Here is a 14979-nt window from a genome sequence, read left to right on the forward strand (position 1 = left end):
TACATGTATATGATATCTATTAGCACAAAATTGATCAAGATCTATATAACAGGAGCCATCTTAAATATGTTCTGGTTTGTTACTTTTGAAGGCCAGATCCAGACTGCTATGGTTAAATCTGTGCTTTATGATCCAGCTTTGATAAGGATCTTTTGCATTTCAACTTTAAATCAACACTTCTGTCTCACATCAAAGATGACAGACCTTTTACCAGTTTTAGATCCTAATTTCTTTGCCTGTGTTATATTTAACAAAGTGAACCCATGGCGCTTGGCTCACAGGAAACACGTTACATTCTGAGACATTTCTCCAGACATTTCCACAGCAGTCCTTAAAACCCTCCCCTTACATTCCTGCAATGTCCTGCCTGTCGGAAAACACCTATTAAGGGGAAATATTTCAGGAAAGGAGCCAATCAACTAAAGCCATTAAAATTCCACTGCATAAAATCCCAAGGGGGTGACTTCAGAAAATGATCCTCCAACCCCTCCATTACAACACACACACACACTTAAGTATTTCTATCTCCCACTCTGTGTGGGAATCTGTGTGTGTGTTAAAAAGTGCTGAGGAAGTGTTAATGTATAAAGGAATGTGTGGAACAATGCAGCTCGGTCGAGTACGTCTATATATACAGTGGCTAAAAATAGCATATGGACACATTCGAACACTTAAGTCACACTTACCCATGTCTGAATGTCATTTCATTACAAGACCAAATATCAAAACAAGCTGCATTAACAGTCAAAAAAGGCTAAACTAAATTCACTTTTCTGAGCCATTTTCCTTCATTTTAACCAACTAATGTCAAGGTGATTTTAGTAAATGTATAAAGTCAGTTCCCTTTCAGTCGGTCACGTTCGACGTACGTCGGAACTGACCGACGAATTGGGATCTGATCTCAGAGACCAATCTACTTTGAGTGTATTAAAAACGAGCCAATGGAGATTGGCATGCGATCCACGCATTCCACGCACCGCCCCGCAGCGCGGGTATAAATAAGGAAGTGGAATGCTTGATCATTGCTTTTTTCTACTTCGGAGCCGAACAGTGAATGCTTCCTGTTTCTACGAAGAGTGTTTTCCAAGACGAGTCTCGTGAGAGGATCTGCTGCTTCCAGTGCGGGTGTGACGGCGCGTCAGCGAGTGCCGCTTCAGACGGAGATCAGCTGTTGGTTCGCTGGGCGTTTCCCATTCTGAGTGCACACACAGGCTTGCACCTTTGTACTGTGTGGTGCCGCGGTCATCTCCCTGAGTGCTTCAGCACATAAAAGAGCAGTTTTCCTTTCTAAAAGAGCAACACGGTTTGACCCTGCGTCTTTTTCAAGATGTCATTCAAACCGTGTGTTTCTGGATGCGGTCGATATCTGTCCCCAGCTGACGGTCACGTTCGTTGTCTCACGTGTTTGGGCGTTCAGCACGCTGAGGCTGCGTTCGTGAATGACTCATGTTCCCATTGCGGGAACATGACCATCGCAGTTTTACGGTCCAGACTCCATTACCTCGAAAGAGGCGGAGCACCATTGCGCATCCCCCGATCTAGTGGTCCTCCCGCTGCAAAGCAGAGGGCTGCTACTTTGGCTGATGGCCTTGGTGGGGACCTGAGGGTTACTGTGAGGGCTTCCCCGACGGGTCAAATGGCTCCTCGGGCCCCTCCCCCCTCCGCTGCGCCGGTGGAGCTTCCAGAAGAGCGCGCTGGCCTCCCCCGGGAGGTCCCAGGCGTTTCTTTTGGGGCTCCGGCTGACGACATGCTGTCGATTGCAGCATCGGGGGACGAGCTAATGGGCTCTGAGGATGAAGATTCGGCTGCGCTGCCCCCTTCGGGTGTCACAGCGTTGCCCGAGTCCGACCCAGAGCTTACGGCTATGCTTTCCCGGGCCGCCGCGAGTGTCGGGCTCGAGTGGAACCCTCCACCGTGTCCCGAACCCTCGCGGTTGGACGATTGGTTTCTCAGGACGGCCCGTGCTGGTTCTCAGCGCCCCGCCCCCGGTTCCTTTCTTCCCGGAAGTGCATCAGGAGATCACAAAATCGTGGGTAGCGCCTTACAACGCTCGCTCATGGTCGACTGACTCCTCCGTCCTCACTACCCTCGATGGTGGTGCGGCTAAGGGCTACGTGGGAATCCCCCCAGTCGAGCGGTCTGTGGCGATGCAGCTGTGTCCCAAGACCGCTGCAGACTGGCGGAGTGCCCCGCGTCTCCCCTCCCGGGCGTGTAAGTTCTCGTCTGGTCTCACGAGCAGGGCTTACACCGCCTGCGGGGAAGCCGCATCATCTCTGCATGCCATGGCGCTCCTGCAGGTCCACCAGGCCAAAGCGCTAAAGGAATTGCACGAGGGTAGTTCCGACCAGGGTGTTATGCAGGAACTGCGTGCGGCGACTGACCTCGCTCTCCGGGCGACGAAAGTCACTGCACGCTCCCTGGGTCGGGCGATGTCCACACTAGTGGTCCAGGAACGCCACCTGTGGCTGAACCTGGCAGACATGCGTGATTCCGACAAGGTCCGGTTTCTCAACGCCCCTGTCTGTCAGGCCGGCCTCTTCGGCGATGCCATCGAGAGCTTCGCCCAGCAGTTCTCGGTGGCCCAGAAGCAGACGGAGGCCATCAAAAACATCCTGCCCCGACGACCCGCTGCTGCCTCCACCCAGTCGTCGTCGGCAGCACCTCCGCCTGCTCGTCGCTGAGGGCGTCCCCCTGCGTCCGCCTCCGCCCCTGCGAAACCCAAGCAGCAGCCTCCACCGGGAAAGCAGGGTGCCGGACGTAAGGGAGGCGCCCAACCCGCTCAGGGCCCCACTAAACCAGCCGGCAAGCGCAAGGGGAAGCGGCCCTGAGACGGGCAGCCCAGGGAAGACGGGAGCTGCTCTGAGGGAGATGATGTCCGCATCCTTCTCCCACCCCCCGGAGGAGGACCAGGGGGCTCTGACTGGTTTAACATCTCTGCCGCTGGCTCTCCGGAGTCCAGCGGTACCCACATTTTCAATAAAAGAGCAGTTTCTAGTTTCCCTGGGCCCCAAGAGGGCCAGGTTGGCAGTGCGCGACGGCCCCGGGCCTTGCCACTCCTTTCCTCCCCTCTCCCCCTCGCCAGGGGGCAGCAGTGTGGGCACCGAGAACGCCCCCGGGCCTTCTCACCCACACTCTGCCCCACCCTGGAATATTCAGACAACACTCCGGGCCGCCTCCGGGCCTCCCGAGTCGGGTCTGTCTATTCCACTTCGCTGCCCCACCCCGGGTACGTCTGTGGTGCCGTTGGTCCCGCTTGTACGGTCTCTGGGGGCTTGGCTTCAGCTCCCCAGGCCGTCTCGCTGGCTCATCCGTACCATCAGACTCGGCTACGCGATTCAGTTCGCTCGCCGGCCTCCCAAGTACAGGGGCATCCTCTTCACCTCCGTGCGGAGCAGCGATGCCCAGGTCTTGCGGTCAGAGATCGATGTCCTACTGGCGAAGGACGCGGTCGAGCCGGTTCCTCCAGCCGATATGAAGTCGGGGTTCTACAGCCCCTACTTCATTGTACCCAAGAAAGGGGGTGGGTTACGGCCAATCTTGGACCTGCGTATCCTGAATCGGGCCCTGCACAAGCTCCCGTTCCGGATGCTAACGCAGAAACGCATTTTCGAATGCATCCGTCCCCAAGATTGGTTCGCAGCGATCGACCTGAAGGACGCGTACTTTCATGTCTCTATCCTTCCTCAACACAGACCGTTCCTACGTTTTGCGTTCGAGGGGAAGGCATATCAGTACAAAGTCTTGCCCTTCGGGCTGTCCCTGTCGCCTCACGTCTTCACGAAAGTCGCAGAGGCAGCCATTGTTCCGCTCCTCAACTATCTCGACGACTGGCTTATACTCGCCCAGTCTCGGGAGCAGTTGTGCGAACACAGGGACATGGTGCTCAGTCACCTCAGCCTGTTGGGCCTTCGGGTCAACCGAGAGAAGAGCAAACTCTGTCCCACGCAGAGGATCTCTTATCTCGGTATGGAGCTGGATTCGGTCAGCCAGACTGCGCGCCTCACGGAAGAGCGGGTCCGGACGGTGTTGAACTGCTTGAATTCGTTCAAGAACAGGACGGCGGTCCCACTGAAATTTTTTAAGAGGCTCCTGGGGCATATGGCATCTGCAGCCGCGGTAACGCCGCTCGGATTGCTTCATATGAGACCGCTTCAACACTGGCTCCATGGCCGAGTCCCGAGGTGGGCGTGGCAGAGCGGCCAGTACCGGGTCCCAGTGACTCCTTACTGCCGCCAAACTTTCAGCCCGTGGTCCGACGCTTCGTTTCTCCGGGCCGGGGTGCCCTTAGAACAAGTGTCCAGGCATGCTGTGCTCTTCACGGATGCCTCCTCCACGGGCTGGGGGGCCACGTACAACGGGCATGCAGTTTCAGGTCTGTGGACGGGACCTCAATTGCATTGGCATATCAATTGCCTCGAGTTGTTAGCGGTACACTTGGCACTGCGCCGCCTCAAGGGGCCGCTACGTGGCAAGCATGTACTGGTCCGTACGGACAGCACTGCGGCCGTTGCGTACATCAACCGTCAGGGTGGTCTACGCTCCCGTTGCATGTTCCAACTCGCCCGCCACCTCCTCCTTTGGAGTCAGAAGCATGAGGTCGCTTCGTGCCATTCACATCCCAGGTGTGGTTCCCAGGCTTTGTTATGTCCCGTCCGCGCTTTCCGCGCTTACGTCGACCGGACTCAAAGCTTTCGGACCTCAGAGCAACTCTTTGTCTGTTACGGAGGCCAGCAGAAGGGAAAGGCTGTCTCCAAGCAGAGGTTAGCCCACTGGATAGTGGATGCTATCGTCTTGGCTTACCAGTCCCAAGACGTGCCTTGCCCGTTCGGGTTGCGAGCACACTCAACAAGGAGTGTTGCTTCTTCCTGGGCGCTGGCTCAAGGCGCCTCGCTGACAGATATATGTAGAGCTGCGGGCTGGGCGACACCTAACACGTTCGCTAGATTCTATAGCCTCCGTGTAGAGCCGGTATCTTCCCGCATCCTCGCCCCCAGTGGCCAGTAGCGCTAAGTGCCCGTTCTAAGTGTCGGCTTGCAACGCCACTCCCGCCCTCTGGGCCGTATACGTGCGTCTATTTTCTCCAGTTGTGTTCCCCGGAAACGGCTAACCCTGTCGAGCTCCTCCGTCACCCCTGCGGTGCCAGGTGTTGCGGCCGTCTGACGCCAGGCCTGCACCCGTATGCTTGTGAAACGTGTGTGTAGGCTGGGTTCCATATGTAGCGGTCCCCTCACGGCTACCCCATATGTGTATTCTTCCACGGTACCAGCTACCCTACTCGGGTAGCCCCGTGTCTTTCCCTTGACAGAGCCCCCTCTGTCGTCTCTGGGCGTGTTCTTTCCCCCCTGGGACCAGGCTGGAACCACCCCAGAGACTGCCATATGTTGCACTACCCTGCCTGGTTAGTCCTTATGTGTATTCTGCCATCTAGCCTTCTACGAAGGACGTGGCTCCGCAGCGTACCATCTCCCGAGATGGGCACGCTTTCCCAGCGTTATCCAATAGTCACACTGAGTGGGTCTTGCAGAAACAGCAGTGACTGACCTCCCTGCTTGGAGCCCTGACTTCCGTACCATCTAAGACAGTCCAGTGCGCTCAAGCAGGACGCTGGAAGGGCCAGCGCCCTGGCGTTTTGGTAGGGATCCCAATTCGTCGGTCAGTTCCGACGTACGTCGAACGTGACCGACTGAAAGGGAACGTCTCGGTTACGTATGTAACCCTCGTTCCCTGAAGGAGGGAACGGAGACGTACGTCCCGTCGCCAGGTGCTGTGCTTCCGCTAGGGGGCCGAGTCACTAGTTCTGCTCCTCAGCAGAAAAAAGCAATGATCAAGCATTCCACTTCCTTATTTATACCCGCGCTGCGGGGCGGTGCGTGGAATGCGTGGATCGCATGCCAATCTCCATTGGCTCGTTTTTAATACACTCGAAGTAGATTGGTCTCTGAGATCAGATCCCAAAACGTCGGTCAGTTCCGACGTACGTCTCCGTTCCCTCCTTCAGGGAACGAGGGTTACATATGTAACCGAGACGTTCCCCTCAAGTTCAACAGGTGTCCTAGCAAGGTGTCCTAGGCTAGCAGAGAAAACACTTTAACACTTTTACATATTCCAATAACATTTGACAACCGAAAACTGTACAAATACTATGTTTTAATTTATGACAGTATATTATAGAAACAATTTAAGTCTCAGTGTAAAAGAATAAAAAATTGCAATTGTGAAACAAGGAACAGATATTTACAAAATATTTACAAATAATAAAACAAAAAAACTTGTGTGATATAATAATCACAATGAGATATAAAGTCAAAAGAGTGACTTTGTTTTCACAATTGACTTTATATCTCACAAAGCAATTTTTTTCTTCTTTTAAACTATTTCATAATTACTTTTCTATTTTTCTAACCTTTTTTCACCAGTGTCAATACACTTTTTGCAATATTTTTCAGTAATAATTGTTCAGTTCTTTTTAAAAAGCTGAATTTTCAGCAGCCTTTACTCCAGTGTCTCTACTCCAGTGACTTTTTAAGTGTCACATTCCTTCAGAAATTCTAATATGCTGATTTGGTGATAAAAAAAAAAATTATTATTCTTATCAATGTTGAAAATGTTTGTGCTGCTTAATATTTTAGTGGAAAACCGTGCTGATTGACAAAGTGGTAACCATAGCAAAATTCTGGCGTCTCGTGTGTTTGGCATCCGCTATTCTGACCAAAGAAGTATTACAAAGACAAAAGAATCGTTATGTTCGTTATCGTCTTGTTTTGCTTATGCTTGGAAAGACGGCTTCACAGTGTACACTCTTGCAGTGTTTCCATTTTCACTTATTATAAGTGTTTTGGGCTTGCTGTTTAAGCTTGACTTATAAAGTGAGCAGGTGCTGGTTGCAATAGTTTGGTCTTAATTTTAGCCTAAAGTATTTGGATTTAATTCAGTTTATTGTGGCCTTGTTCTTGTTTGTTGTTTTTCTAGCAAGATCTGCCAACATGAATTGAGTCAAGACTCGTTGCAGCTTTCCCAGTGATTTCTTGCACCGCACATAAAGAGAAACGTCTCAGGTTACTTGCGTAACCTATGTTCTCTGAGTAGGGAACGAGACGCTGCGTCACTTTAATGACGTAATGGGACGCCCTCTGGGTGTGCCGATTGTCTGAAGCCCTTATAGAATCACGCCAATTGATTGGCTGATGGCGCGCACGTCGCCCCACCTGACGTAGTCACCTATATTAGCGCTCGCGCGCGCCATCTGCTCCTCAGATTTCTCTGCCGAAAAGGAAAGCCTGTCGGCAGCGCGAAGAGCTTGGCAGCGTACGCAGCGTCTCGTTCCCTACTCAGAGAACATAGGTTACGCAAGTAACCTGAGACGTTCTCTTTCATAGGTTCACTCGACGCTGCGTCACTTTAATGACGTAATGGGAACGATATACCAAACACGCCAAGCTAAAGCGCTGCCGTATCTGGCTCAAAGAACACCAGATAACCTACATGACTAGGTTAAGCAGACAGGACATGCGAACCCGGAGCCATGTCGAGATCCAAACTATAGAATCTCACAAAAGTGTGCGGAGAGGACCAACCTGCCGCCACACAAATATCTTCCAAAAGAGCCCCTCTAAAAAGTGCTTGAGAGGAAGCCACACCTCTGGTAGAATGTGCTCTAATATCAAGAGGTGAAGGTAAACCACGCACCTCATAAGCTAAGGAAATAGCCTCTGTCACCCAATGGGAAACCCTTTGCTTCGAAGCGGCAAGCCCGCGGCGGCCAGCACCGAAGCATACCAACAGCTGGTTAGATTTCCTCCAGCTGTCTGAACGGTCAACATAACACTTCAACGCTCGAACTGGGCAGAGCAAATGAAGTTTCTCGTCTTCCTCCGAGTCAAACGGAGGGGGGTGAAAGGAGTGAAGAGTAATAACCTGAGAGCGAAATGACGTGGACAAAACTTTGGGCACATAACCTGGCCTAGGTCTTAAGGTAACCTTGACTAAGCCAGGGGCAAAATCCATACAGGTCCCACTAACAGAGAGAGCCTGTAGATCGCCCACTCGTTTCAAAGAAGATAGAGCTAACAAAAGAGCAACTTTGAGAGTCAGAATTCGCTCAGGAGCTGACTCCAAAGGCTCAAATGGAGCCAAAGTTAGCCCTTCAAGGACCACGGAGAGGTCCCAAGAGGGAATACCAGGGGAGCGTGCCGGTCTCAGGCGCCTAACCCCTCGCATGAAAGATGAAACCAGTCTATGCTTGCCTAGCGGGATTTCGTCCGACTCCCTACCGGCAGCTATAGCTGCGACATAGACCCGAAGGGTGGTGGCCGCTGCTCCAGCAGCAAATTTCTCCTGCAGGAACTCCAGAACTGAACCAACCGGGCAGTTAACTGGATCCGCTGCATGAGTCGAGCACCACGACTCAAAGACCCTCCACTTGGAGGAATAGAGCTTCCTTGTGGAGGGGGCTCTCGCATTAGCAATGATCTCCTGAACGTCTGCAGAAAGACCAGCGTTTAGTATCGTTGGCCCTTGATGGGCCATACCCACAACTTCCAAATCTCCGGGTGAGGGTGCCAAATCCTGCCCTGAAGTTGTGTCAAAAGGTCCTTCCTGACCGGTATCTCCCATGGGGAGGAGTCCAGGAGGAGAACCATCTCCGAGAACCAAGTCTGGGATGGCCAGTGTGGAGCCACCAGCAGGAGGCTGGCCCCACTCTCCCTTACTCTGTACAGAACCGCCGCAATCAGCTTGATGGGCGGGAACGCATAGAGTTTCAGATTGGGCCATGGATGCGCGAACGCATCTATCCCCAACGGGGCCGGAGAGCTCAGAGAAAACCAGAGCCGACACTGGGACGACTCCTTCGAGGCAAAGAGGTCCACTTCCGCTTTCCCGAACATCTCCCAAATCTGTGACACAGTTTGAGGGTTCAGCATCCATTCCCCTGACCGGAGCTTCTGTCTCGACAGATAATCTGCAGCGAGGTTCAAGACTCCGGGTACATGGACTGCTCTCAGGGACAAAAACTTGTCCTGAGACCACAGGAGGAGTCGGCGCGCATGCCTGTCCAGGGTGCGCGACCGTGATCCTCCCTGGCGATTTACGTGAGACACCACTGCCATATTGTCGGTCCTGACAATGACATGATGCCCCCTGAGTGAGGGGAGAAAATGCTGAAGGGCCAGGGATACCGCTCTCAACTCCAGGCAATTTATGTGCCAGGAGAGAACTTCCCCCTCCCAGATCCCCATAGCTGGTCTGCCCTCGAATACCGCACCCCAGCCGGTAAGAGAGGCGTCCGTCGTAACCATTTGGCGACGGAAAACAGCCCCCATCTTGACCCCTTTCTGAAGAAAAAGAGGGTCCCGCCACATTGATAGGGCACGAAAGCAGCCGCGTGACACCTTCAATAGGCGAAGGGCCGATCCTGTTGACCGAGCCCCTGAGCGTTTCATCCACCAGAGGAAGGGCCTCATATGGAGCAGTCCCAGGGGAAGCACCGGGGAAGCTGCGGCCATGAGACCCAGGAGCCTGCGACACGTACCCACAGAAACATGATGGCCTAGCCTGAAGCGGACCAAGCATGTTGTGATACTGGAAATCCGAGCAGGGGCCAAACGGGCCTGCATCGGAACGGAGTCCAGACGAACACCTAAGAAGGTGGTCTGCTGAGCCGGAGTAAGAACGCTCTTGTCTGTGTTCACTCTCAAGCCAAGAGATTGAACGTGTCGAAGAACGACATCTCTGTGATGACAGGCTAACTCCCTGGAGTGGGCCAAAATGAGCCAGTCGTCCAGGTAATTGAGAATACGGATGCCCTGGAGCCTCAGCGGGGCCAGAGCAGCATCCATACACTTCGTGAACGTCCTTGGTGCCAGGGCAAGGCCGAAGGGAAGGACTTTGTATTGATAAGCCTTCCCTTTGAAGGCGAACCTGAGAAACTTCCTGTGTCGTCTGACAACCTGAATATGGAAGTAAGCATCTCTCAGGTCTATAGTGACAAACCAGTCCTCCGCACGTATCTGAGACAAGATAGTCTTTAGCGTTAGCATCTTGAACTTCCCTTTGTAGAGGGCGAAGTTCAGGCGGCGGAGGTCCAGGATGGGACGCAGACCGCCGTCTTTCTTCGGAACAAGGAAATAACGGCTGAAGAAGCCACATTTCTCCTCTGTTGCCGGAACTTCCTCTATTGCCCCCTTTAGGAGGAGAGAAGAGAGCTCTTGTTGTAGCACAGAAGCCTGAGAGGCGCTGTTTACTACCGTCTGAGCGACCCCGTCGAAGCGAGGAGGGTTGCGACAGAACTGAAGCGTGTAGCCTGACTGAATCGTGCGGAGGACCCAGGATGATATCCCTGGCAAAAGTTTCCACTCGAGGAGGAAATTTGACAAAGTGGGAGGTATGATGAGGTGCGGTGGACATACCTGAGTTGGGGTGTCGAGCTGGACCTCTGAGGGGGGTGTGGCCATCCGCAGAGGAGAGCACGTGGCGTCCTGGCGCGGAGTAGGCAGTGGAAGGCTGGGCCGCTCTGGTTCCCGGAGAAGACCGGATGTGTCTCCGTCTGGACGAGCGGCGGATGGTGAGCCAATCAGACGTGAGGGGAGAAAGCAGAGAGCGTCTCCTTCCTCCAGCGCCGGAAAAGGCGAGGATATATTCGGTTCTGTATTCCGAAGCGCGCTGGGCGGCGGAAATGACAGAGCTGGATAGGGAGAGCTGGTGGGGGGCGGGCAGAAACGCTTGCGCGGTCTGACCCAGCCCCGGTCGTGAACTGCAGCTCCCCTTTTTCTGACCGGAGGGTCAGGAGCGACTCGAAGTGGCCGAAGCAGAAGGTTTGCTGGGCCGCTTTGGGTCGATGCGTTTGTGAGGACGTTGACGGGGAAATGGACGACCGCGAGCTCCCCAGACCGTGGTGGGTGGAGGATAACTCTGGTCGCTCCTCCGGGCGGTAAACTCTCTTTTGAAAGAGGGGCGATCTCTGGACTGAGAGGGGGAGGGGGAAGGAGCGTCCCTCGCTCTCCTCGGCATGAACTGCTTAAGAGCGGCAGACTGGGATTTTGCAGATCTAAACTTCTCAACCACAGTGTTAACCGCCTCCCCAAACAATCCGGACTGGGAAATCGGAGCGTCCATAAGGAAAACTTTCTCCTTATCGCGAATCTCAGTGAGATTAAGCCATAAGTGGCGCTCCGCCGCCACCGCGCCCGCCATAGAGCGCCCTACAGCGCGAGCTGTGTGTTTAGTTGCTCGTAACGCCAAATCCGTGGCTTTACGAAGCTCCTTTACAGCTTCCGGCGTCAAACCGGTGCCCTCGTCCATTTCCTTCAGTACATCCGCCTGATATGCCTGGAGAATGGCCATAGTATGAAGGGCCATGCCAGCCTGACCAGCCGCCATGTAGGATTTTCCAATCAGGGCAGAAGTGGTCCTGCACGGCTTAGTGGGAAGAAGGGGGCGGGACTTCCATGAGGGAGCTGAAGATGGCGCGAGGTGAGTGGCCAGCGTGTCCTCAACCGCGGGAATAGCGGAATAGCCCTGTTCCTCAAAACCCACGAGGTTAGTGAAATCAGCGGCTGCCGCGTTAGTTAGGCGGGCTGAGAACGGCTGCTTCCAGGATCTAGAAATCTCACTGTGTAGATCACTGAAAAATGGTAGCTTCCTCCGCGGAGGCCTAGAATTAGGGCCGCTGAGGAATCTCTCATCCAACCGAGAAGATTGAGCTTCGCGGGGTTCATCCGGCCACTCGATCGCGAGCTTCTGTGTAGCGCGCGCGAGTACATCCACGAGCTCGTCATACGCCGCTGATGGCCGCGCTTCCTGGCCGCTTGGCGGGAGAGCGTCGTCAGTATTTGCAGCACCGAAATCCTCGGAGTCGGATGCTGCAGTGAAAATGACATCCTCCAGTCCGAAGGAAACCGCATCGCGTGCCTCCGGGCTGGGACAGAGATAATCGTGCGAGTATTCCACAGGCGGAGTCCCGCGCACATGCTCGGGGGAGAGAGGGAGAGAAAGGGCGAGGCCCGTCTGCTCGCACTCCACATCCTCGAGCTCTACATCCGAACCCCAGGTCGCGGATCCAAGAGAGGCCTGCGCGGCCTCGGGAGCGCGACGGGGAAAAACGGATGACTCCCTCTCAAAAACCGCGAGCCTCGAGCGGAGGGTTTTGAGAAGGAGGTTATCGCAGTATTTACAGTTAGAGAACCCCTGAACCGCGTCGCGTGCGTGTGGAAATCCCAGACATTTAACACACTTACTGTGGGGATCGTCGATCGCGATGAAGCGAGTGCACGGCGGTGGGCAACGTCGGAATTCCATAGCACTTCACCACAAGGAGAACAAAGTTCCACAATCCGCGGTCGCTGAAGTGCTGAGGTAAATATCGACTGTTTTTGGGCCAGAAAAATCGATAACCGAAGGGCATGAAATGGCCGCTTCGTGAAGGCAGAGAAATCTGAGGAGCAGATGGCGCGCGCGAGCGCTAATATAGGTGACTACGTCAGGTGGGGCGACGTGCGCGCCATCAGCCAATCAATTGGCGTGATTCTATAAGGGCTTCAGACAATCGGCACACCCAGAGGGCGTCCCATTACGTCATTAAAGTGACGCAGCGTCGAGTGAACCTATGAAAGAGAACATTTCTGGTGCATGTTAAAATATGTCATTAACAACTAGTTATTCAGTTCGGTTCTGTACAGTGTAGAAGTTCTGCGATTGTCACTACCTGCATTTTTCAGGAGTTAATTTGGTTGTAGAATGCCGTTGTCACTCTCATAAATTACTTAAAGGGATAGTACACCCCAAAACAATTTTTTTTTATGTTTATCTGCTTACCCCCAGGGCATTCAAGATGTAGGTGTCTTTGTTTCTTCAGTAGAACACAAATGAAGATTTTTAACTCCAACCGTAGCAGTGTGATACTCGTAATTGGATGTCAATGGGGATATTTTAGACTATGAGAGCTATGAGAGTAAAAACACATAGACCTACGAATCCATATTAAACCATGCGACTCGTGGCGACACATTGATGAGAAACTGAACAGTATTTGTTATTTTTTTACCTCTTATCAGGCGAATGTCATCTAGTATTCCCAGCACCATAACTTCGGGCGAATAAGGTCAAAATACTGGCGCGATCAAAGATATATATACGTAGATGCCTCATTCGACCGATCCGCGCAGGCACTAATGAGGAATCTATGTATATATCTATGATCGCGCCGGTATTTTGCATGTATTTTGACCTTATTCGCCGGAAGTGATGGCGCGGGGACAGCTGATGCAGAGCCAAAGAAATAAATGAAATACATTTTTAAATATGGATATTTTTCTTACACAAACGCATCGTTTTGCTTCAGAAGGCCTTTATTGACACCCCGGAGCCACGTGAAGCATGTTATTTGACAAACAGAGCTATTAATGCTATTTGAATGCTTGGATTAGCCAGAACATTTTTAATATAACTCAGATTTTATTCGTCTGAAAGAAGAATGTCATATACACCTCGGAGGACTTGAGGGTGAGTAAATCATGGGCTAATTTTCATTTTTGGGTGAACTGTCCCTTTAACTGTGTGTATAGAAGAGGATTAAGCACTAAAAGGTGAAAGGTGAATTGACAACCAAAATTAGCTGCAGTGTGTACATAGCCAATTCAGATCCCATTTCAGGATTCTTTGATGAATGTAATTTTGATGAACAGTATTAATTTGAAATAGAAATCTTCTGTAGAACTATACATGTCTTTAATGTCACATTTGATTAATTTAATGCATCCTTGCTAAATAAAAGTATTAATTTAAAAAACAAAAAATTAATAAATAAATAAATAAACAAATATCTTCAACCTACAACTTTTAAATGGTAGTGTCTAAATTACCTTTGGGTTGATTATAGTTGATCTGTGAGCTGGTCCAAGGTGTGGTGGGTGCTCCGTCTGACGGGCTGTTATATGATTTATCGACCGGTGTTTGAGGAGGCGTGTCATATATGTAAGACCCTGCCCCTCCGATATTTACACCTACCAAAGAGAGGACAGAACAGTGAGTACCATTCCAATAGTGTCTGAGTGAGTGAGTGTTTGTGGTCGATAAAGCTCATATCTAAGTGGTCAGACTCTCCGAATCCAGATAGCATTACACAAAAGCCAAAAATATCCTGTTCAGATTATGATAAAATGTATCACTACCGAATTACACACTCATTTGGATAGTATAATACAAACTGAAACAAGTATATTCTAAAGTCTGGATGGGCCTTAACATAAGCTATACAATGAAACCTTACCGAATGTAACATTATATAAAATATTCCATCAGGTCCAACCTGGAAGACCTGCTTTGGTCTGACTTCAATCAACACAAAAGTAGCAGATATTAAGTGTGTGCTTACACGACAATGATGTAAAAAAAAAAAAAAAAATGGCGATGTATCTTTGTAAAGAGATATTATGCGCCTTTAGACTGAACACGTAATAAATATGACGTCATCGTTTTCACAAATTCACATTTTTATAGCTTACATGGAGATGATAATGGTATCGTTTTCAAAAGTTAGCATTTTCAGGACCCCAAAACGCCATTGTCATGTAAATGAATGGCCAAAACGGGAAAAAAAGTTTTCAGTTTTTAGTTGAAATGGTGTTGTGTAAATGGCCCCTTAAAGGTAGTGCAGCGTCATTCAATGTGTTGGCATAATTTCCACTGAAAAAGAAAGACAGGGCGGGGCATATTGAACAGCTCCGCTCCTTTTTTAAAATAGCCAATAGCATTTTGTTTATATTACCGCTCGGCCAGAGCCATTGAGCTCCGTAAAGCTGTAGTTTCCAGTTTCCTCTTAATCTCCTCCATATCGCTTTAAAATACAGTATTTTGTGCAGAATTCAAATGGCCCTGATACGTTTTGTGGTGTGTGCCGACTCGTGCGTATGATACGTTCTCTTGTCTCTGGACTGGAGAAGACTGTGTGCACGCTGACACTCGTGACACTAACATGAAACCAGA

At 51.4% G+C, this 14979-nt stretch overlaps 1 protein-coding gene across 1 annotated transcript in view; it reads right to left on the reverse strand.

The window, feature by feature from the left end:
- The window catches only part of crip3 (cysteine-rich protein 3), a 34526-nt gene that overhangs the window by 1577 nt on the left and 17970 nt on the right, over window positions 1-14979 (reverse strand). Inside the window, exon 4 of the mRNA XM_079833342.1 lies at window positions 13857-13997. Within this exon, the coding sequence (XP_079689468.1) occupies window positions 13857-13997 (141 nt within the window). The remainder of the gene's footprint in view (window positions 1-13856; window positions 13998-14979) is intronic.

The sequence above is a fragment of the Gobio gobio genome (genome assembly GCF_949357685.1).
Source record: "Gobio gobio genome assembly, chromosome: 13".
Taxonomy (NCBI): Eukaryota; Metazoa; Chordata; class Actinopteri; order Cypriniformes; family Gobionidae; genus Gobio; species Gobio gobio.